The following is a 15,523-nucleotide window of genomic DNA, read 5'->3' as shown; positions in this document are numbered from 1 at the left end:
GGCGGTGGGCGGGCGGAGACACTGGCGGGGTCGGGAAAGCCGGCAGCTTTATTGGTTGCAGGTGCCCCTCCCACCCGCCCCCACCCGCCAGCGGCTCAGCGCCCGTTGAGCTCCCCGCGCAGCTGCCCCATCATGTCTGCTAGCATGCGGTTGCACAGAGCCGCGTAAGGGTTGAGCAGCACCAGCTGGCGCCGGGCGAACTCGCTGCCCAGCCGCGCCGCTCGCTCAAAGTCCTCGCGGGCGTCGTCGTCCCGGCCCTGCAGCCGCGCCACGAGCCCGCGCTGCACGAACCCCTGGCGGGCGGCGCGGCCCCGGCCGCCGCTCAGCGCCAGCGCGCGCTCCAGGTCTTCCAGGGCTCCTGCGGGACAGACGGGTATGCAGGGGTCAGGGCCACGGCCAGCACTCCCTCTGGCCTAGAGTGGAGGCTCTGGGGCCTGGCCACTTACATCCCGCCTGCACTTGACCCTCAGTATTGTTATTCCCGTTACGCAGATGAATACTGGAAAAGTTGGCAAGACTTGGCCTGGGTTTCACAGCCAATTAGTGGCAGAGCTGGGACTAAAGTCCAGATCTCTTGACAGATGGTGCTTATTTTCCACCATCTGATACATCAAAGCAAGAGGTTGTTGGGAGGATTTCGGATGGTCACTATGTTAAGAATCTGGCCTAGGAGTTCTCGTTGAGGCTCGGTGGTTAACGAATCCGACTAGGAACCATGAGGTTGAGGGTTCAATCCCTGGCCTCGCTCAGTGGGTTAAGGATCCGGCGATGCCGTGAGCTGTGGTGTAGGTCGCAGACGTGGCTCGGATCCTGCGTTGCTGTGGCTCTGACATAGACCGGTGGCTACAGCTCCGATTGGACCCATAACCTGAGAACCTCCATATGCCTCGGGTGCAGCTCTAGAAAAGACAAAAAAAAAAAAGAGAATCTGGCCTACTGCCCAGGAACATAACAGGCAGTTTATTCCATAGATGTGTTATTAACCATCTACCTTGTACCAGGTGACTGACTCTGAACCCCAGAGTTCAAAAACACTGGAATTAACTTTCTTATATATAAAGCCCATTTCTCTAACGTTTGAAGACGTCCCTTTACATTGCATGTCTTAAACCTGCTTCTCCCAACTGTTCTCTACAGAGTGCCTCTCCTCAGTCTTTTTTTTTTTTTTTTTTTGCTTTTTAGGGTGGTGCACCTGCGGTATATGGAGGTTCTCAGACTAGGGGTCTAATTGGAGCTGCAGCTGCAGGCCTAAGCCACAGCAATGCAGGAGCTGAGCTGCGTCTGACCTACACCACAGCTCACTGCAAGGCCAGGTCCTTAACCCACTGAGCGAGGCCAGGGATCGAACCCACATCCTCCTGGATACTATTCGGATTTGTTGCTGCTGCGCCACAATGGGAACTCCTTCTCCTCATTCTTTATTTCCATGATCTTCATTATTTTGTACCTGATTTTCTTGGAAGGCGATCTTGGGAGCTGGCCTGCTGTATTTTTTTTTTTTTTTAACCCTCAAATATTTGGCTGAGGCATCACAGCTCTGAACAGTAACCTCAGGCAGCCAGCTGTATCCACTGTAGGGGCCACCGGCTGCATTTCTGCTGGTCTCTGCTTCAGTTCACTCACGTTCTCTAGTCTAAAGAGCCTGTCAGGGCAGGACACTTGGGGAGTGCCAGCAGCATCCTACAGCAAGGCTGATCTTCCTTGTGCTGTCTCTTGTGAGTTTTGGTTCCTGGAACCCAGCAGGGACTCTGCTCTCCACCCCACTTGGTGGATTGAAAAACTAATCACAGCATTCCTTGGCTTTCCTCAGAGAAGCTGGTCAGGAGGAATTGAAAGCTTCCTCCAGGCAGAATCGCCTCTGATGCTCTCCAGGGTTTTAGTCCGCAGGCTGTCCCCAGTGGCCTTTATGGCCCTGCTCTGCCAAAGCCAGGTGGCAGACAGGCCTGGGGAAAGGGCCCTCTGGGCTTCCCCCATGTGTCCAGAATGGAGTCCAAACTCCCCAGCCTGGAATTCCTGGCCCAAGGAATACCACCTAATAGTCTACTAGTTCCCTCCTAGGCTTCTGTGGTTTACACTGTTGCATCAGCCTTCTCTCTGGTCCCTAGCATGGCCCTCTCTGTCTCACTGTCCCTCCTTCAACCAGAGCAACCTGAGTGTAGTAAGTTGGATCCAGTCACTCTACAGGGGAAGCCCTTTAGTGATTCCCCGTGGTTTCAAGACAAAGTCCAATCTTGGCCAGATGGTCCCAGTTCTTAACTCTCCGGCCCTTGTTTAGGTCTCCAGGCTCTGGAGAGGCTCCATCCTTCCACTGCCTCCTTTTCCAGCCAGACTGGAGGTCTGAAGCTCCCTGTACCTGTCCATGCCTTCTGGACTTTGCAGGGCGTGCCTGCTTCCATTCCCTGCCCTCCATCCAGCTGACTCCTCCTCATCCTTCCAAACTCACCCCTCAGGAACAGATCCCAGGCTGAACCCTCTCAGCTTGTTATGCTGCTATTATACTTATGTGTCTGTCCTACCCTCTAGGCCGGGAGCTCCTTGAGAAGCAGTATCTCATGGGGATTAAGAGCACACGTCTGGAGCCCTGTCACCTGGTCCATATCCCAGCGCTGCCACTTTTCAGCTGCGCGGGTAGAAAGCTACTTAACCTCCATGCTTCAGTGTCTTCATCTGCAAAATGGAGGTAGTAGGAGTTTCCGTTGTGGCTCAGTGGAAACGAATCTGACTAGTATCCATGAGGATGCAGGTTCAATCCCTGGCCTGCCTCAGTGGGTTAAGGATCCAGTGCTGCTGGGAGCTGTGGTGTAGGTCACAGACTTGGCTTGGATCTGGCATTGCTGTGGCTATGGTGTAGGCCAGCAGCTGCAGCTCTGATTCAACCGCTAGCCTGGAAACTTCCTTATGCCGTGATGACTGCCCTAAAAAGACCAAAAAAAAAAAAAAAAAAGGAGGCAACAAAAGCACATACCTTTTGGGGTTGTTGTGAGGATTAGATGAATGACTATACCTCGCTTGTAAAGTGCTTAGTGCCTGGCACATGGTTATTGCTATAAGCAGCATATTCCTCAGCACCTAGCCCGCAGCTGCAATACTAGGCTCTCATTAAATGTTTCTTAAATAAATAAATGGAATGCAGTCTCTCAATAGTTCACAAAATCCCTAAGAGCTTAGCAGGGCCTGTGGTATATCTCCTAAAGGTAGGAATGTATGTTCCAGAAGGGCCTAGTGACTTCCCATGCCCTGTGTCCAAGCCCCACGGCCATGCCATCTCTGGCCTGTGCCCTCCAGGGTCCCTTCTTCACAGGCCTCAGGGACTCTCCTCACCTGCCACATCTCCCTGGAGTCGCCGGGCCTGGGCTCGGTTGTTGTAGGCTGAAGCCCTCTCAGGCAATAGGTTGATGGCTTGACCAAACCTCTCCAGGGCTGTACTGAGGTCACCAGCTTCTGCTGCTATCACCCCCTGCAGCTCCAGGGCCTTGGACTGCTCCAGCTGTGCTCGAGGGAAAACTCCATCTGTACCAGGGAGGGAACCAGGAGGGGACGGGTGTGCAGTTGGGAGCAAGAAGCAAAAGCCAGCTCAGGCTTTGGAAACCTGGGATGCCAGCCAGGGCTGACTGGGCTGGGCTGGAAGTCACAGCAGGAGTCAGAAGCAGTGTTCAGGGCAGGGCAAACTGAGGTCACCAAGGCTAAGAGTTAGCACTGCTTAATTCCCAAGGGTCCTGGGAGAGGGGCCTTGGTTGGCTCCCCGTTGCCAAGAGAATGAAACCCAAACTCCTTATCCTGTAGCTCAAGGTTACACAGCCAGCAAGTTGCACAGCTTGGATTTTAACCCAGGTCTTTCTGGCTCCTTAGTCTGTCCCCATTTTGCTTTTGCTCCACTGCTTCCAACAGGAAGGCCACCTGACATACCCGGGATCACACCCTTAGCTTTTCAGCCTGAAGTCAGAAAGGCCTAGGTTTCAGTTCTTTAGAAACAAAGGGCCCCAAACGCTCCTGATGAGGACAGCAGTTCCCCTAAGGGACTGGCAGAAAAGCCTGTGAGCGCACTCTGGCAGAATTAGCTTGGCGTGTAAGAGTGTGTGACACTGAATGCTTGCTTAGTTTGGAGGCATTTAGCTGAGCCGCCCCTGCCCTGTGTCTGCCTCCTGTGCTGTTTTAGGGTGATGTACTCTCTATGACAAGGACGTGGGAGCTTCACATCCACCCCCACCACCACCACCACCACGCTGGCACAGTTAAGCTTGGATCATGGGGGTGAACTGAGTGCTAAGTTCAGAGGTGTGGGGTTGAGGGAAACCCTGGCTTCTTCCTCTTGGGACGGTGACTCTGGCCAAGCCCCCACCGGTGCACTGAGTCTCGGCCAACCTCCGATTCCAATCACAATTATCATCAGAGGGGCACGGAACAAGGGGTCTTGTAAGACCGCCTTTCTCTGTCACTTCAGTGAGGCAGGCCAGCCTGTGTGCAGAGTTATCCTCCCAGGCTAAATACTCACCTTCATCTACTTCCTTCTGTGCTTCCTGTCCTGGGTCCAATCCAATGATGTCTCCAAATGGGGAGTCCGGGTTGAAGATGGCCTGCAACACAGCCTGGTCATTCGGAGTCCCCATGGTGCGCAACTCCCAAATCCGCAAAGGTGGCTCACAATGAGAGGGTGGAAGAAGGGGTGAGGGCCGAGCTTCTTATCAGCTGATCTGGAGGGAGGAGGTCTGTTTGAGGACCATCCCCCTTGAGGAGGAGCGTAAACTGGCTGGGGTGTAAACTCAACCCCTTTTAGCCTGGGGCTAGTGACCTGGCTTGGTAGAGTATTTACAAATATTTCTCAACTGCCTCCCTGCCCCCACCCCAGTCCTAGGGAGAAAACAGAGTAAATAAATCCAATTTCAGCTTCAAGGTGGAACAGAGCAGAGAGAGGGTGCTGTCCAGGTTCTCCCTGAAATGCCTTCATTTTATTATATTCACGGATTGGGAGAAAACTGTTAGAAGCCAATGCGTGACTGCCCAAGGATGAAGACGGGGGTATATGGATGAAGTAAGGGAACGCCTCCTTTGTCCTCTTGGCCCCTTGCTCATATCCAGAGTTAACTAGGTCCTGAATTTGCATCACTGATGACTAAGGGAAGAAAACACACCTAGGAGAGGGGGGTCTGGAGGCAGGCGGTGGGGAAGGATTGCATGATTCCACCTTAAGAGAAAGGACTGTGGAAGGGACTTTGTCATCAGGTCACAGCCATGCCCCTCCCACTTCTCCACCCCAGCCAAGCCAAAAGAAAGTTCAACCATGTGCAGCAATAAACTTGACATGTTTATTAATTAAACTATCACTTAAATAAAAAAAAGTGCATAGAAAATAAACATGTTTAAAAACTCCTTTTTTTTTTTTACAACTATGTACACTTTTTACTTTTACATTCAGTCTTTCGTAGAGAGCTTTCAGCATTATTATTTTTTGAACTATTAAAGTATTTTCCTTCATCCCTGTCACAGGGAGTTAACACTGATGGACTTTAGACACATTTTTTTCCTTTTTTTTTTTTCTCTTTTTCTCTAACCAGAAGCTTGGAAGAACACAAGGGAAAAAAAAAAAAAAACCCAAAAGATCTGTTATACATGATAAAGTTGTCAAGAAATGTCTTATTTCTAGAAAAGAAGCTTGTCATCTGTTGAGCTTTTGAAACAATTATTCAACTACCTGTATTTACTAAAGAGACTGTTAAAAGTTCAATAAAAGAAACACCACAAGTCTATTTTCTTGGTTGAAAGACAGAACTAGAGTACCTCGGAACAAGATACCAGGAAAGCACAGAACACAATTTTCCCCTAAATGCAGGTGGTTACCCCAACATTCATAACCAAAAATAAACAAGGAGTACAGGTACTGACTGGCAACATTCACAGGCAGAAAAAATCCAGGTGACACCGTTTCTGCATTTCTCTCTGATCCTGGGAATGGACTGTTCTGCCATCCCCTTAAGGTTTGGGTTGCCCCCCCCCCACTTTGGGGGCTCAGAGGAGCGCCAGACTGACATTTTCCTGCCACTACTAGCAACTGTAACACAATCCTTATCTATAGTGTTAAGAGAATTAAAAGCCATGGACTGAACTAGGCTTTGTTACATGGTGCATTACTATATTAGTTCCTATATATATCATATTTATATTTATTTGAAAACCAAAACAAAAAAGTTGCAAGTTTTCAGAGTGTGAGACTTGACTGGTATTCATGATTCGGCACAAAACCATCTGCTCAATAACCTTGTATTGCTTTAAAATGAAGGAAATGAAACATAAAATTACACCCAGCCCTTTGCAATGACCCGCTTTTCCTTTAAAAAAAAAAGAAAAAAAAAACACCAAAAAACCCCACAACTTGATTTCTATTTTAAAAAAAAATTCCAAATCAAACTTAACATCTGACAAGGTTTTGACCTTTAGTATTTTCAGATACTTGATTGAACGTCAGTCCTTTAGAAAGATACATTCATTAAGAGTTTTTATGTTGTTGTATTTTTTTTTTTTTTTTTTAAATCAAGGGAGCTGCATGGTGCTCACTGCACTGGCCGGGGAGTTGACAGAGGCAAGCGGGATGGATCCTGGCAAAGGAATCTGGTTGAAAACTTACATAGAGCTGCCAGGACTTCCCCCTTGATTCTTGTTATTGGTCTAAAAACAGGAGGGGCTGGGCTGAAGGTGGTGGACGGTAGCAGAGGGAGCCAAAGGACCATGTTCCGGCCAAAGGGTCAGCGCCATGCAGCTATTCTGGTTACACAGTTGTCACTGGCCACCAGGAAATGCAGCCACAACAGGTTCTAGCAGCAAAGCTGTAAGTGAGCTGGCTCTCTCACTGAGAACTGACCAGGTTTGCAGCTGTTCCTCCTTAGGGATTTGGGATGCCCCTTGGGGGATTCTTGGGAACGACCCACCACAGTTCCTCAGTCTGCACTTTTGTGCGGAGTTTCCCTTGGTCACTTTCGAAACAAACGCAGAGGTGTTTTGGAGATAGCTATGCCGGTTTTTGCCTTCTTTCCCTCTTGTAGGGAAACCTTAGCTTATTCCCCAAGTTGCTGGCAGGTACGCTGAATTTTGGCAATGGACTCAAGGCTGAGCTCTAAGAGGAATCACTTGTCTCTGTGGTTGACGGTGGGAGTGGAAAGGCAAGGCAAACCATCTGCAGCTGGCAGGAGGAGGAAAGCCGTGGGTTCCTCCCCTGGCCTCAGGGTTTGGGATTGGTAGAAAGAGATGAGGAGGGGGCTCACAGTACAGCATGGCCTAGCAGGGCAGTAACTAGGTCTATTTAGCTGAGTTTCCCCCACCCCGGACTGGCCTTTGGGTCTTTCTCAAGGTGAATTCATGACCCATCAGTGCATTAATCATTTCAGTAACAAATGTAGCTTAAGGTTTTTTCTTAAAAAAAAAAAAAAAAAGAATAAAAGGATTTACAAAAAAACCTCACACAGTGCAATAATAAAGGAAACCAGACACTAGTGGAACCCCTCGGGCCACTGTATCTTGTTCGCGGGCAAAAGGAGGAAGGGAGGTGAGGTCTGGGTGGAGTGCGTTTCCCCAGTCCCCTGCTGGCACTCCTCCACGATGACAGGGAGTCTCTGCCATCCTGGCCACAGTGCTGGGCTCCCTGCATGACAGTGAAAACAGTGACAATGTCCCAGCAGAGCCACCAAAGTTCTTAAGGTCACGGAAGAACAGGGAGCCCAGGATGGAAGGCACAGCAGAGCCATGAGTCCCGGGCAGAGAGCGCTGGGCTGAGTCATATTGCTTCGCTAGACTTCCTCCCGTAGGAATGGGCTTCTCGTGGCGAGAAAAGGCGCCCCTGGACTACGCTGCTCTGAAACCTCGTGGCTGACAGAGGCAGAGGAGAATCTGCTTTATCGTGAGTGGTCAGACTGTGCTTCAGTTTCAACAGGCTGCCCCCAAAGAGGGCACAAGGGGGACCCAGGGGGTCTTTGCAGGTATGAGGACTTGGTGGGCAGAGGGAGAGGGAACGAGGAGACCTATGAGGCAGATGGTGATGGGATATGTCAGGTTGCCATTGAGCTTGGTTGCTAGCTCTGCAGGAGGGAAGACGAGGGACGTGTGGGCTCCCACCTCTTAGCGCTCCGAGCTGGTGCCGGCAAGGAGCGACAGTGCGGGAAAGAGGAGGAGGAACTGCTGTGTCGAGATCCTACCGCAGCCTTTTCAGGAGCTTCAATACGGAGGAGGGGAGTGGCCCAATGGAGCTGGGGGACCTTCCTTTTCCATTTATTGTCAAAGAGCAAACCCAGGAAACGTTTATGTCAACAGGGCACAAACAAGCTACACATTAAACAACAAAAAGCACACCTTCCAGGGGGAAGTTGGGCAGGAAAAACCAGACTTTGTGTGTACAGCTGAATATTTTCTCTAACTTCATCCTATGAAAATAAAAAATTATTAAAAACCGATCTTCTTTTAAATTAGGATAATACCGCAGTTTAAAAAATAGCCTTGTCATAAGTGCTTCTCCCTATGAAGTGCTTCTCATAGAAAAATATACAAAATATATTTACATTTATAAAACCTTAAATAGTAAACTGTAAACAGAACAGAGTAAAATCCAATGACTTAATTTAACAGGTTCAGGACGTTGTCTTGGGGAAAGGAAGAGAAGAAACATTTGATGCTGTTTTGACCACATCCTAGGGAGTAATCAGGGTAGTAGTGTCATTTAATTTATCCATAGATTCACGGGTGGCAGAGTTCCCTCAATACAAGTTGGTCTAGTCCCCAAGTTTTGGGCCTTGAAGTCTGATTAGTGTTCTGCCTTCAACTGGACACTGACCGTTTAGAAATTAAGTTTTCCTATGTCTTAACAAGGAGAAAATAAAGTTACCATGTCCTAGGAATGGGGCCCAGGAGTCTTCCTGGTTGTTGCATGATTCAAATCCTATTTAAATTATCTTCCGCTTCTAAAAAATCATGCTACATATTTTCTTTAAAACCCTCGGTGGAGCTTTATGAAAATGTCTCCGAATTGTCTGGTTATGGCCAATGGCTCCTGTCCACTTCCCCGCTGGGAGTGCTCACAGGCTCAGGGAACGTTCTACAGGCACATGCTGTGCCTGAGAGAGAGTGTCCTCAAGCAGGGAGTCACTCTCCCTACCACCCAGAGAGAACAGGAAAGCAGTGGGGTGCAGACTGGGTTGAAGGGGGGCAGGAAAGCAGATTGAAGAGAAGGAATGAGAGGGAAGCCGCTCCTATGGTCTAGGAAGGTGACCGACCAGGGTAAGGCTCATGGGGTAACGCTCCCACTTACAGCCCATGGGCTCAACGTTTGGTAATTAATTGGCACAACCCCAAGACAGCCTTTGACACCAAACGTGCTCAGAATCCTGTCTCCCAACCAGAAAGGAACTCTCAAGTGGGAGGATGGTAGAGAAAACCACCAGACATCTCTGTTCAACCCACGGCTACACTTGGGCCGGCTGGCAAGCTGTCAGGTATCCAAGCAACCCGACCCCCGGGCTCTGCCTGAGCCCTGGCTTACGGTGCTCAGGAAAGGGCCGAGCAGGATGGCAGCTTCTCTCTGAGGAGGTTCTCTCCCAGCATAACTAACCCTCTAAAGGCTCCTTCCAGGCAGGTCTGCCAGGGACCCCGTTTCCCACTTTTTAACAGCATATGATCAGAGGGGCCCCGGTAGAAAACCGATGGCGGGTCTTTTCTTCGAGACCTCCTCTCTCTCCAGGACTATGATCACATGTATAATGTGAATATGGGACCTAAGGGAGCCCAGCCGTCACGGAGGCCCCTCAACTGTGCCCACGCAATCCTGGAACTCTTGGCTGCTGGCAAAGGCCCTTGGCATTGCTGTGGAGGCCCTGGGTCCTGATACTCCAACACTGGGGAGAAGAGCAGCTTTAGTTTAGGAACTTCCGGCATTTCTTGGCACCACAGTTGCAGGGTAACTTGTTGCTGGCATCCTCAATGGGGAACTTATAGTCGTAAGTGAGTTCCTCCCCTCGGTAGATCTTGCGCATGGCAAAGATGACAATGTGCTTCTGCCCGTCGATATTGATGACCCGGGAGTAGCAGTTAGGCTCACAGGAGTGATTGATGAAGCGGGCGGCATTTCCGTGCATGGTGGCATCCACGACCTCAGAGTCATCGATTCGGAACATGTAGCAACCAATGCCCTGCACAGGAAAGAGCAAGGAGAAGAATCTGTTATTTATTACAGCTTAGGCTTGAGAACACTTTCCAACCTTTCTCTGATGTGACCGTAGCTGATGAACAAAGTTGCTTCTGGTAAAATTTCCAGATTTCTTCCATCTTTCAGAATGCTTCCAGGACAAATTTCTAGACTATAGGCACTGGACTAGAGGTTTCTTTTTTTGTTCTTTTTCCGGGCCACTCCTGCAGCATATGGAGGTTCCAGACTAGGGGTCTAATAGGAGCTGCAGCTGCCAGCCTACGCCACAAGCACAGCAAAGTGGGATCCGAGGTGCGTCTGCGACCTACACCACAGCTCACAGCAATGCCAGATCCTTAACCCACTGAGTGAAGCCAGGGATCAGACCCGCATCTTCATGGATACTAGTGGGGTTTGTTTTCGCTGCACCACAGTGGGAACTTCTGGACTAGTGGTTTCTTTTATTATTATTATTATCTTGTTTAATTATTTTTTATTTTAATTTTGCTTTTTAGGGCTGCACCCACGGCATATGGAGGTTCCCAGGCTAGGGGTCCAATGGGAGCTGCAGCTGCTGGTCTACACCACAGCCACAGCAACACGGGATCCAAGCCGCATCTGCAACCTAAACCACAGCTCATGGCAACACCGCATCCTTAACCCACTGAGTAAGGCCAGGGATCGAACCCACAACCTCATGGTAGGATTCGTTTCCACTGTGCAATGAAGGGAAGTCCTGGACTAGTGGTTTCTTAATGTCTCCCTCCACAGGCAAGAGAAACCTAAAACTGTGTCACTGTGTGCCTTTGAGCCTGGAGCCACTCAAACCTTCGAAGAGTGTGCTCTTGCTCAGAGTGGACTGGGCCCACCACAAATTTCAGAGACATTAAAGTGTTTTAAAAAAAAAAAAAAAAAAGTGTCTCTGAATCAATAAAATACACTATTTCTTCTGGGATCCAGGGATCATATTTATAGTTGATGGCCTTGATCCAAACAAAAGAACTGCGAGAGTGACCGTGTGAGCCTCACCTTGCTGTCATAATACTTCTCTCGCTTGTCGGTTTGGATGGAACGGATGACATTGCCGGCGTACTCAATCACCATCTCACCCGCGTCAATGTTTCTTTTACAAAAAAGACCCCGGCCGTGGATGGGAGACCTAGGACATAAAGATGGAAAAGACATCAACCGCAGCCTTTGCAAAAAAGGTCAAATGTGTGACTACACGAATAAATGAATACTATCTCCTGCTCTGTTAGTTCCTCAGGAGGGACAGACACTTGGGGGGAAAAAAAATATGGACCCACCTGATTTGAGTATATGAACTGTTCTAACAAATGGCCAAGGATTAAGGATCTCTCCATTCCACAGCCCACTAGAAGCAGCAATGTATTAATGCTTACTTTATTAAATTCCTTGTTCAACACAAGGAGCTGTAGAATCCCAAGACGTCAGGTTCAGTTAGCAGTATTGATAAATACCTCACTTACTGAATGAGGGAGGTCTCTCCAGCATTTGGTCCACTTTGATTTTGGAAAACTTCATTAGTTTTCTATAATTCTTTCTACAATTTTAGCCATACCTGTAGACACCAACTGCCTCCTTAGAAGTCTTTTTTAAGTGCCGGAAACGCATGGGCATTGGCAGATCCATACTAGTTGCCCTCCTAAAGAGAGAAGGCTCGTTATTAATGAATTCTCTTCAGGAAATCATCAGTTTTGAGTCTCAGATTGAAGGCTTCTAGAGCATATGACTACACTATTCTCTGTGTTCAATGCCAAGCATAAGAAGTGCCTTATAAAATTAGGCCTATAATAGTCTGTTAGATATGAAGACTGGTGGTACATCTAAAGCTGACAGAGCATCCTATACTACATGGTAAAGAAGAGAAAATGTACATTTTCTAGTAATCCAAATTTCTCCTCTGTAACATACTTCTCCCTCTTTGCCAGCCAGCTTCTGCTCTTTCAACACAAACTATACTTGCCTTTTTTTTTTTGGCTTTTTAGGGCCTCACGCATAGTATATGGAAGTTCCCAGGCTAGGGGTCGAATTGGAGCTGCAGCTGCCAGCCACAGCCACAGCCACAGCCACAGCCACGTGGGATCTGAGCTGCGTCTGCCACCTACACAACAGCTCACAGCAACACCAGATCTTTAGCCCACTGAGCAGGGCCAGGGGTGGAACCTGCGTCCTCATGGATACTAGACATGTTTGCTTCTGCTGAGCCATAACAGGAACTCCTATACTTTAGTCTTCTTAATTGTTATCTGGGAAATTCTGATCCAAGCAATACTGGAACAGAAGGAAGGAAGCAAAGTGCACTTCTTATGACCTCCCTGCACTCCAGACTTACCGAGCTGATTTCAGCTGTACCTCTTCTTCCTCCTCGTCATTGGGGTTGTATTCAGGAGGCTGCCGATGTTTAGAAGCCAGGAAGTTAAACATGTCAAATGCTGACTTCCTGTAACCAAAAGGTGAAAATATACTTAGAGACATGCTTTAACAGAATCAGAGAAGAAGAGCATTAACTCCCCAAAGGTTAAGTGGGAAAATAATTATATAACAAAGTCAAGACCCTCAAACCTCTTGTGGAAAAGAACAGAACTTGCCTCAGGTGGACCTCAGCCCTGGCTGAGCCATGAGGGTTCAGGGGGGGTTCATTGGCCTCCTCTGGCTTGTGGAAACGGAATTTGTAATTCCTACAGTGCTTGGCACCAGACAGCTGCTCAATCAGGAACACAACCGCATCATGGAGAATCCCCAGCATCCTCAAACCATTCACACCTGTAGGAGCAAAGGCACCAGGGTAGTAAGGAGCCCAGCCAACAGGAAGTTGCCCACAACTACAGAAATGTTATGCTGGGGAATAACTCTGCCAGAGGCTGCTCAAGGGTGAATTACATTAAAGACAAGCTAGAAATTAGCAGTAGAGAGCCATTAAAATGATGTGACTTCGGGAGTTCCTGTTGCTCAGTAGGTTAAGAACCTGACTAGTATCCATGAGGATGTGGGTTTGATCCCTGGCATCACTCAGTGAGTTAAGGATCTGGTGTTGTCATGAGCTGTGGTATAGGTGGCAGACGAGGCTCGGATCCTGCGTTGCTTGCCTGTGGCTGGCAGCTGTAGCTCTGATTCGACCCCTAGCCTGGGAACTTGCATATGCTTGCTGCAGGTACGGCCTTTAACAAAAAAGATGCGGCTCCAGATCCATCAATAAGGACAACATTCATGACAGAGTAAGTGAAAAAAGGCATGACACCAAACTATGGACTCTTTTCCATGTTCTCTGTGCACACAGAAACAAACGCTATATGCGTTATTTCCTTTCATGGTCAAAATGAACATAGGAAGCAGGAATTACTAGCGTCACCACAAGGTAAGTAAACCTAGGCTCACACCCAAGGTCACATAGCTAGTTTGACAGGATTTGAAGCTTGGACTGTTTAGCTTCAACTAAGAGCCCATTTTTGTTTACAGATAATGACGTATCTGGGTTCTGTGAGCTCATAATCACACAGGTATCTCACTAAAATGTATAAGCAATGTTCGTAAATCCCTAACACGGAACTCTCTTCTGCGCTGTTACAGCGAATGTACGGAGAAATACATGCCATAGCTGCTTTGTTGACTTAGTCTTACTTCATTAATGAGCAGTTATTTCTTTTTATTTTATAAAGAACAACATTTATATAAATCCGCTAGCATAGGTGGTGAAAGGCCTTCTAAAATGACTGGCTTCTTTCACTAAAGGGCTGGGACACAGTAATAACTACCACACCTTTTTTTGAGCTGCACTGGCAGCATACAAAAATTCTGGGGCCAAAGATCAGAGATCGAATCTGTGCCACAGCAGTGACCCAAGCTGCAGCAGTGACAATGCTGGATCCTCAACCCACTGAGCCACCAAGGGGAATCCCTTGCTACACCTCTTTTTGATACGAGCAAATAGCTAATGTATTTTATTATTATTATTATTTTTTTGCCATTTCTTGGGCCACTCTCGAGGCATATGGAGGTTCCCAGGCTAGGGGTCGAATCGGAGCTGTAGCCACCGGCCTACGCCAGAGCCACAGCAACGTGGGATCCGAGCCGCATCTGCAACCTACACCACAGCTCACGGCAATGACGGATCGTCAACCCACTGAGCAAGGCCAGGGATCAAACCCGCAACCTCATGGTTCTTAGTCGGATTCGTTAACCACTGCGCCACGACAGGAACTCCTGTATTTGATATTTTTATTAAGCAAAAAATATTATTTCATTTAGAATTATTGTTTTTGGTATTATTAATAGGTACCAAAATAATAATGATGTCTACTATGGACAAGATATATATATTTCATAAACATAACTGGGTTAGGATCACATATGCAATTCCAACAGATACAGTTTGTGTTATAAAGCATATTTATAAAGATGTAATTTGGGGAGTTCCCGTCATGGTGCAGTGGTTAACGAATCCGACTAGGAACCATGAGGTTGTGGGTTTGGTCCCTCGCCTTGCTCAGTGGGTTAACAATCCGGTGTTGCCATGAGCTGTGGTGTAGGTTGAGGGAGCGCCCCCCAAAAAGCAAAAAGACCCAAAAAAAAAAGATGTAATTTGGGGGCCACATGATATGTCTGGAAGGATATCCATGAGTTCCCTTGTGGTGCAAAAGGTTAAGGACCCTGCATTGTCACTATAGTGGCCCAGGGTAGCTGCTGTGGTGCAGGTTCAGTTCCTGGCCCCAGAACTTCTACATGCCAAAGGCACAGCCAAAAGAAAAAAGTTAACAATCACTTCTCAGAAGCGCAACCCTGTATATCTTTGAATTTGCCATTGGGTGATTTGTTTAAAATTCTTCTATGTCTTGGAGAACTTTAAAAGAGAGGGAAGTTATTTTTAGATTCCTAATTTCCACTTCACTTAAGAGAATTTCTAAGGGAAATAATTTGGTTTTAATGTCAAGCAGAAAGTTAAGTCTCCAAATAAGCCACATTCTTGGGATCACAGTTGTCGTTCCAATCAGAACTCAACCTATTAAAGTTAAAATGTGGGAATGGGGAGTTCCCGCTGTGGCGTTATGGGATTGAAGGTATCTTGGGAGTGCTGGGACACAGGTTCCATCCCTGGCCCAACAACGGTGGGTTAAAGGATCTGGCATTGCTGCAGCTGCAATGTAGTTTGCAACTGCGGCTTCGATCTGATCCCTGGCTGGGGAACTCCATATGCCAAGAAACCCAACAACAAACAAAACAACACAGGTTGACAGCCTAAGAGCTTAAGTTTCTAATCAAAAGATATTTTCCCTAAGAATTCCTACCTAGGAACTTTAAGATTGCTGCAGACTCCTAGGTCGAAAGACATTAAAAAACATACTC

General features: G+C 47.9%; 2 protein-coding genes across 7 annotated transcripts in view; both read right to left on the bottom strand.

Moving 5' to 3' along the window:
- Positions 1 to 39: 39 nt before the first annotated feature.
- Positions 40 to 4,776, bottom strand: TTC36 (tetratricopeptide repeat domain 36). The gene is made up of 3 exons (XM_047753239.1): positions 4,493 to 4,776; positions 3,322 to 3,510; positions 40 to 358 (listed from the first exon to the last, which is right to left on the bottom strand). Exons 1-3 carry the CDS (start codon positions 4,605 to 4,607, stop codon positions 96 to 98), a joined length of 567 nt encoding a protein of 188 aa, XP_047609195.1. The 5' UTR covers positions 4,608 to 4,776; the 3' UTR covers positions 40 to 95.
- Positions 4,777 to 5,468: 692 nt separating this feature from the next.
- Positions 5,469 to 15,523, bottom strand: part of KMT2A (lysine methyltransferase 2A) — an 87,025-nt gene continuing 76,970 nt past the window's right edge. For 5 of the 6 annotated variants that reach the window (XM_047754092.1, XM_047754093.1, XM_047754097.1 and 2 more), the window contains 5 exons: positions 12,772 to 12,946; positions 12,516 to 12,623; positions 11,742 to 11,825; positions 11,189 to 11,318; positions 5,469 to 10,163 (listed from right to left, as the gene is read on the bottom strand). In XM_047754092.1, the coding sequence (XP_047610048.1) occupies positions 9,888 to 10,163; positions 11,189 to 11,318; positions 11,742 to 11,825; positions 12,516 to 12,623; positions 12,772 to 12,946 (773 nt within the window). In that variant the 3' untranslated portion in view covers positions 5,469 to 9,887. The remainder of the gene's footprint in view (positions 10,164 to 11,188; positions 11,319 to 11,741; positions 11,826 to 12,515; positions 12,624 to 12,771; positions 12,947 to 15,523) is intronic. The other variant, XM_047754094.1, reaches the window with a different exon arrangement.

The sequence above is a fragment of the Phacochoerus africanus genome, chromosome 11 (genome assembly GCF_016906955.1).
Source record: "Phacochoerus africanus isolate WHEZ1 chromosome 11, ROS_Pafr_v1, whole genome shotgun sequence".
NCBI classification, from domain to species: Eukaryota; Metazoa; Chordata; class Mammalia; order Artiodactyla; family Suidae; genus Phacochoerus; species Phacochoerus africanus.
The sequence above is the reverse complement of the archived record's forward strand: the minus strand, read 5'-3'. Positions and strand labels throughout refer to the sequence as shown.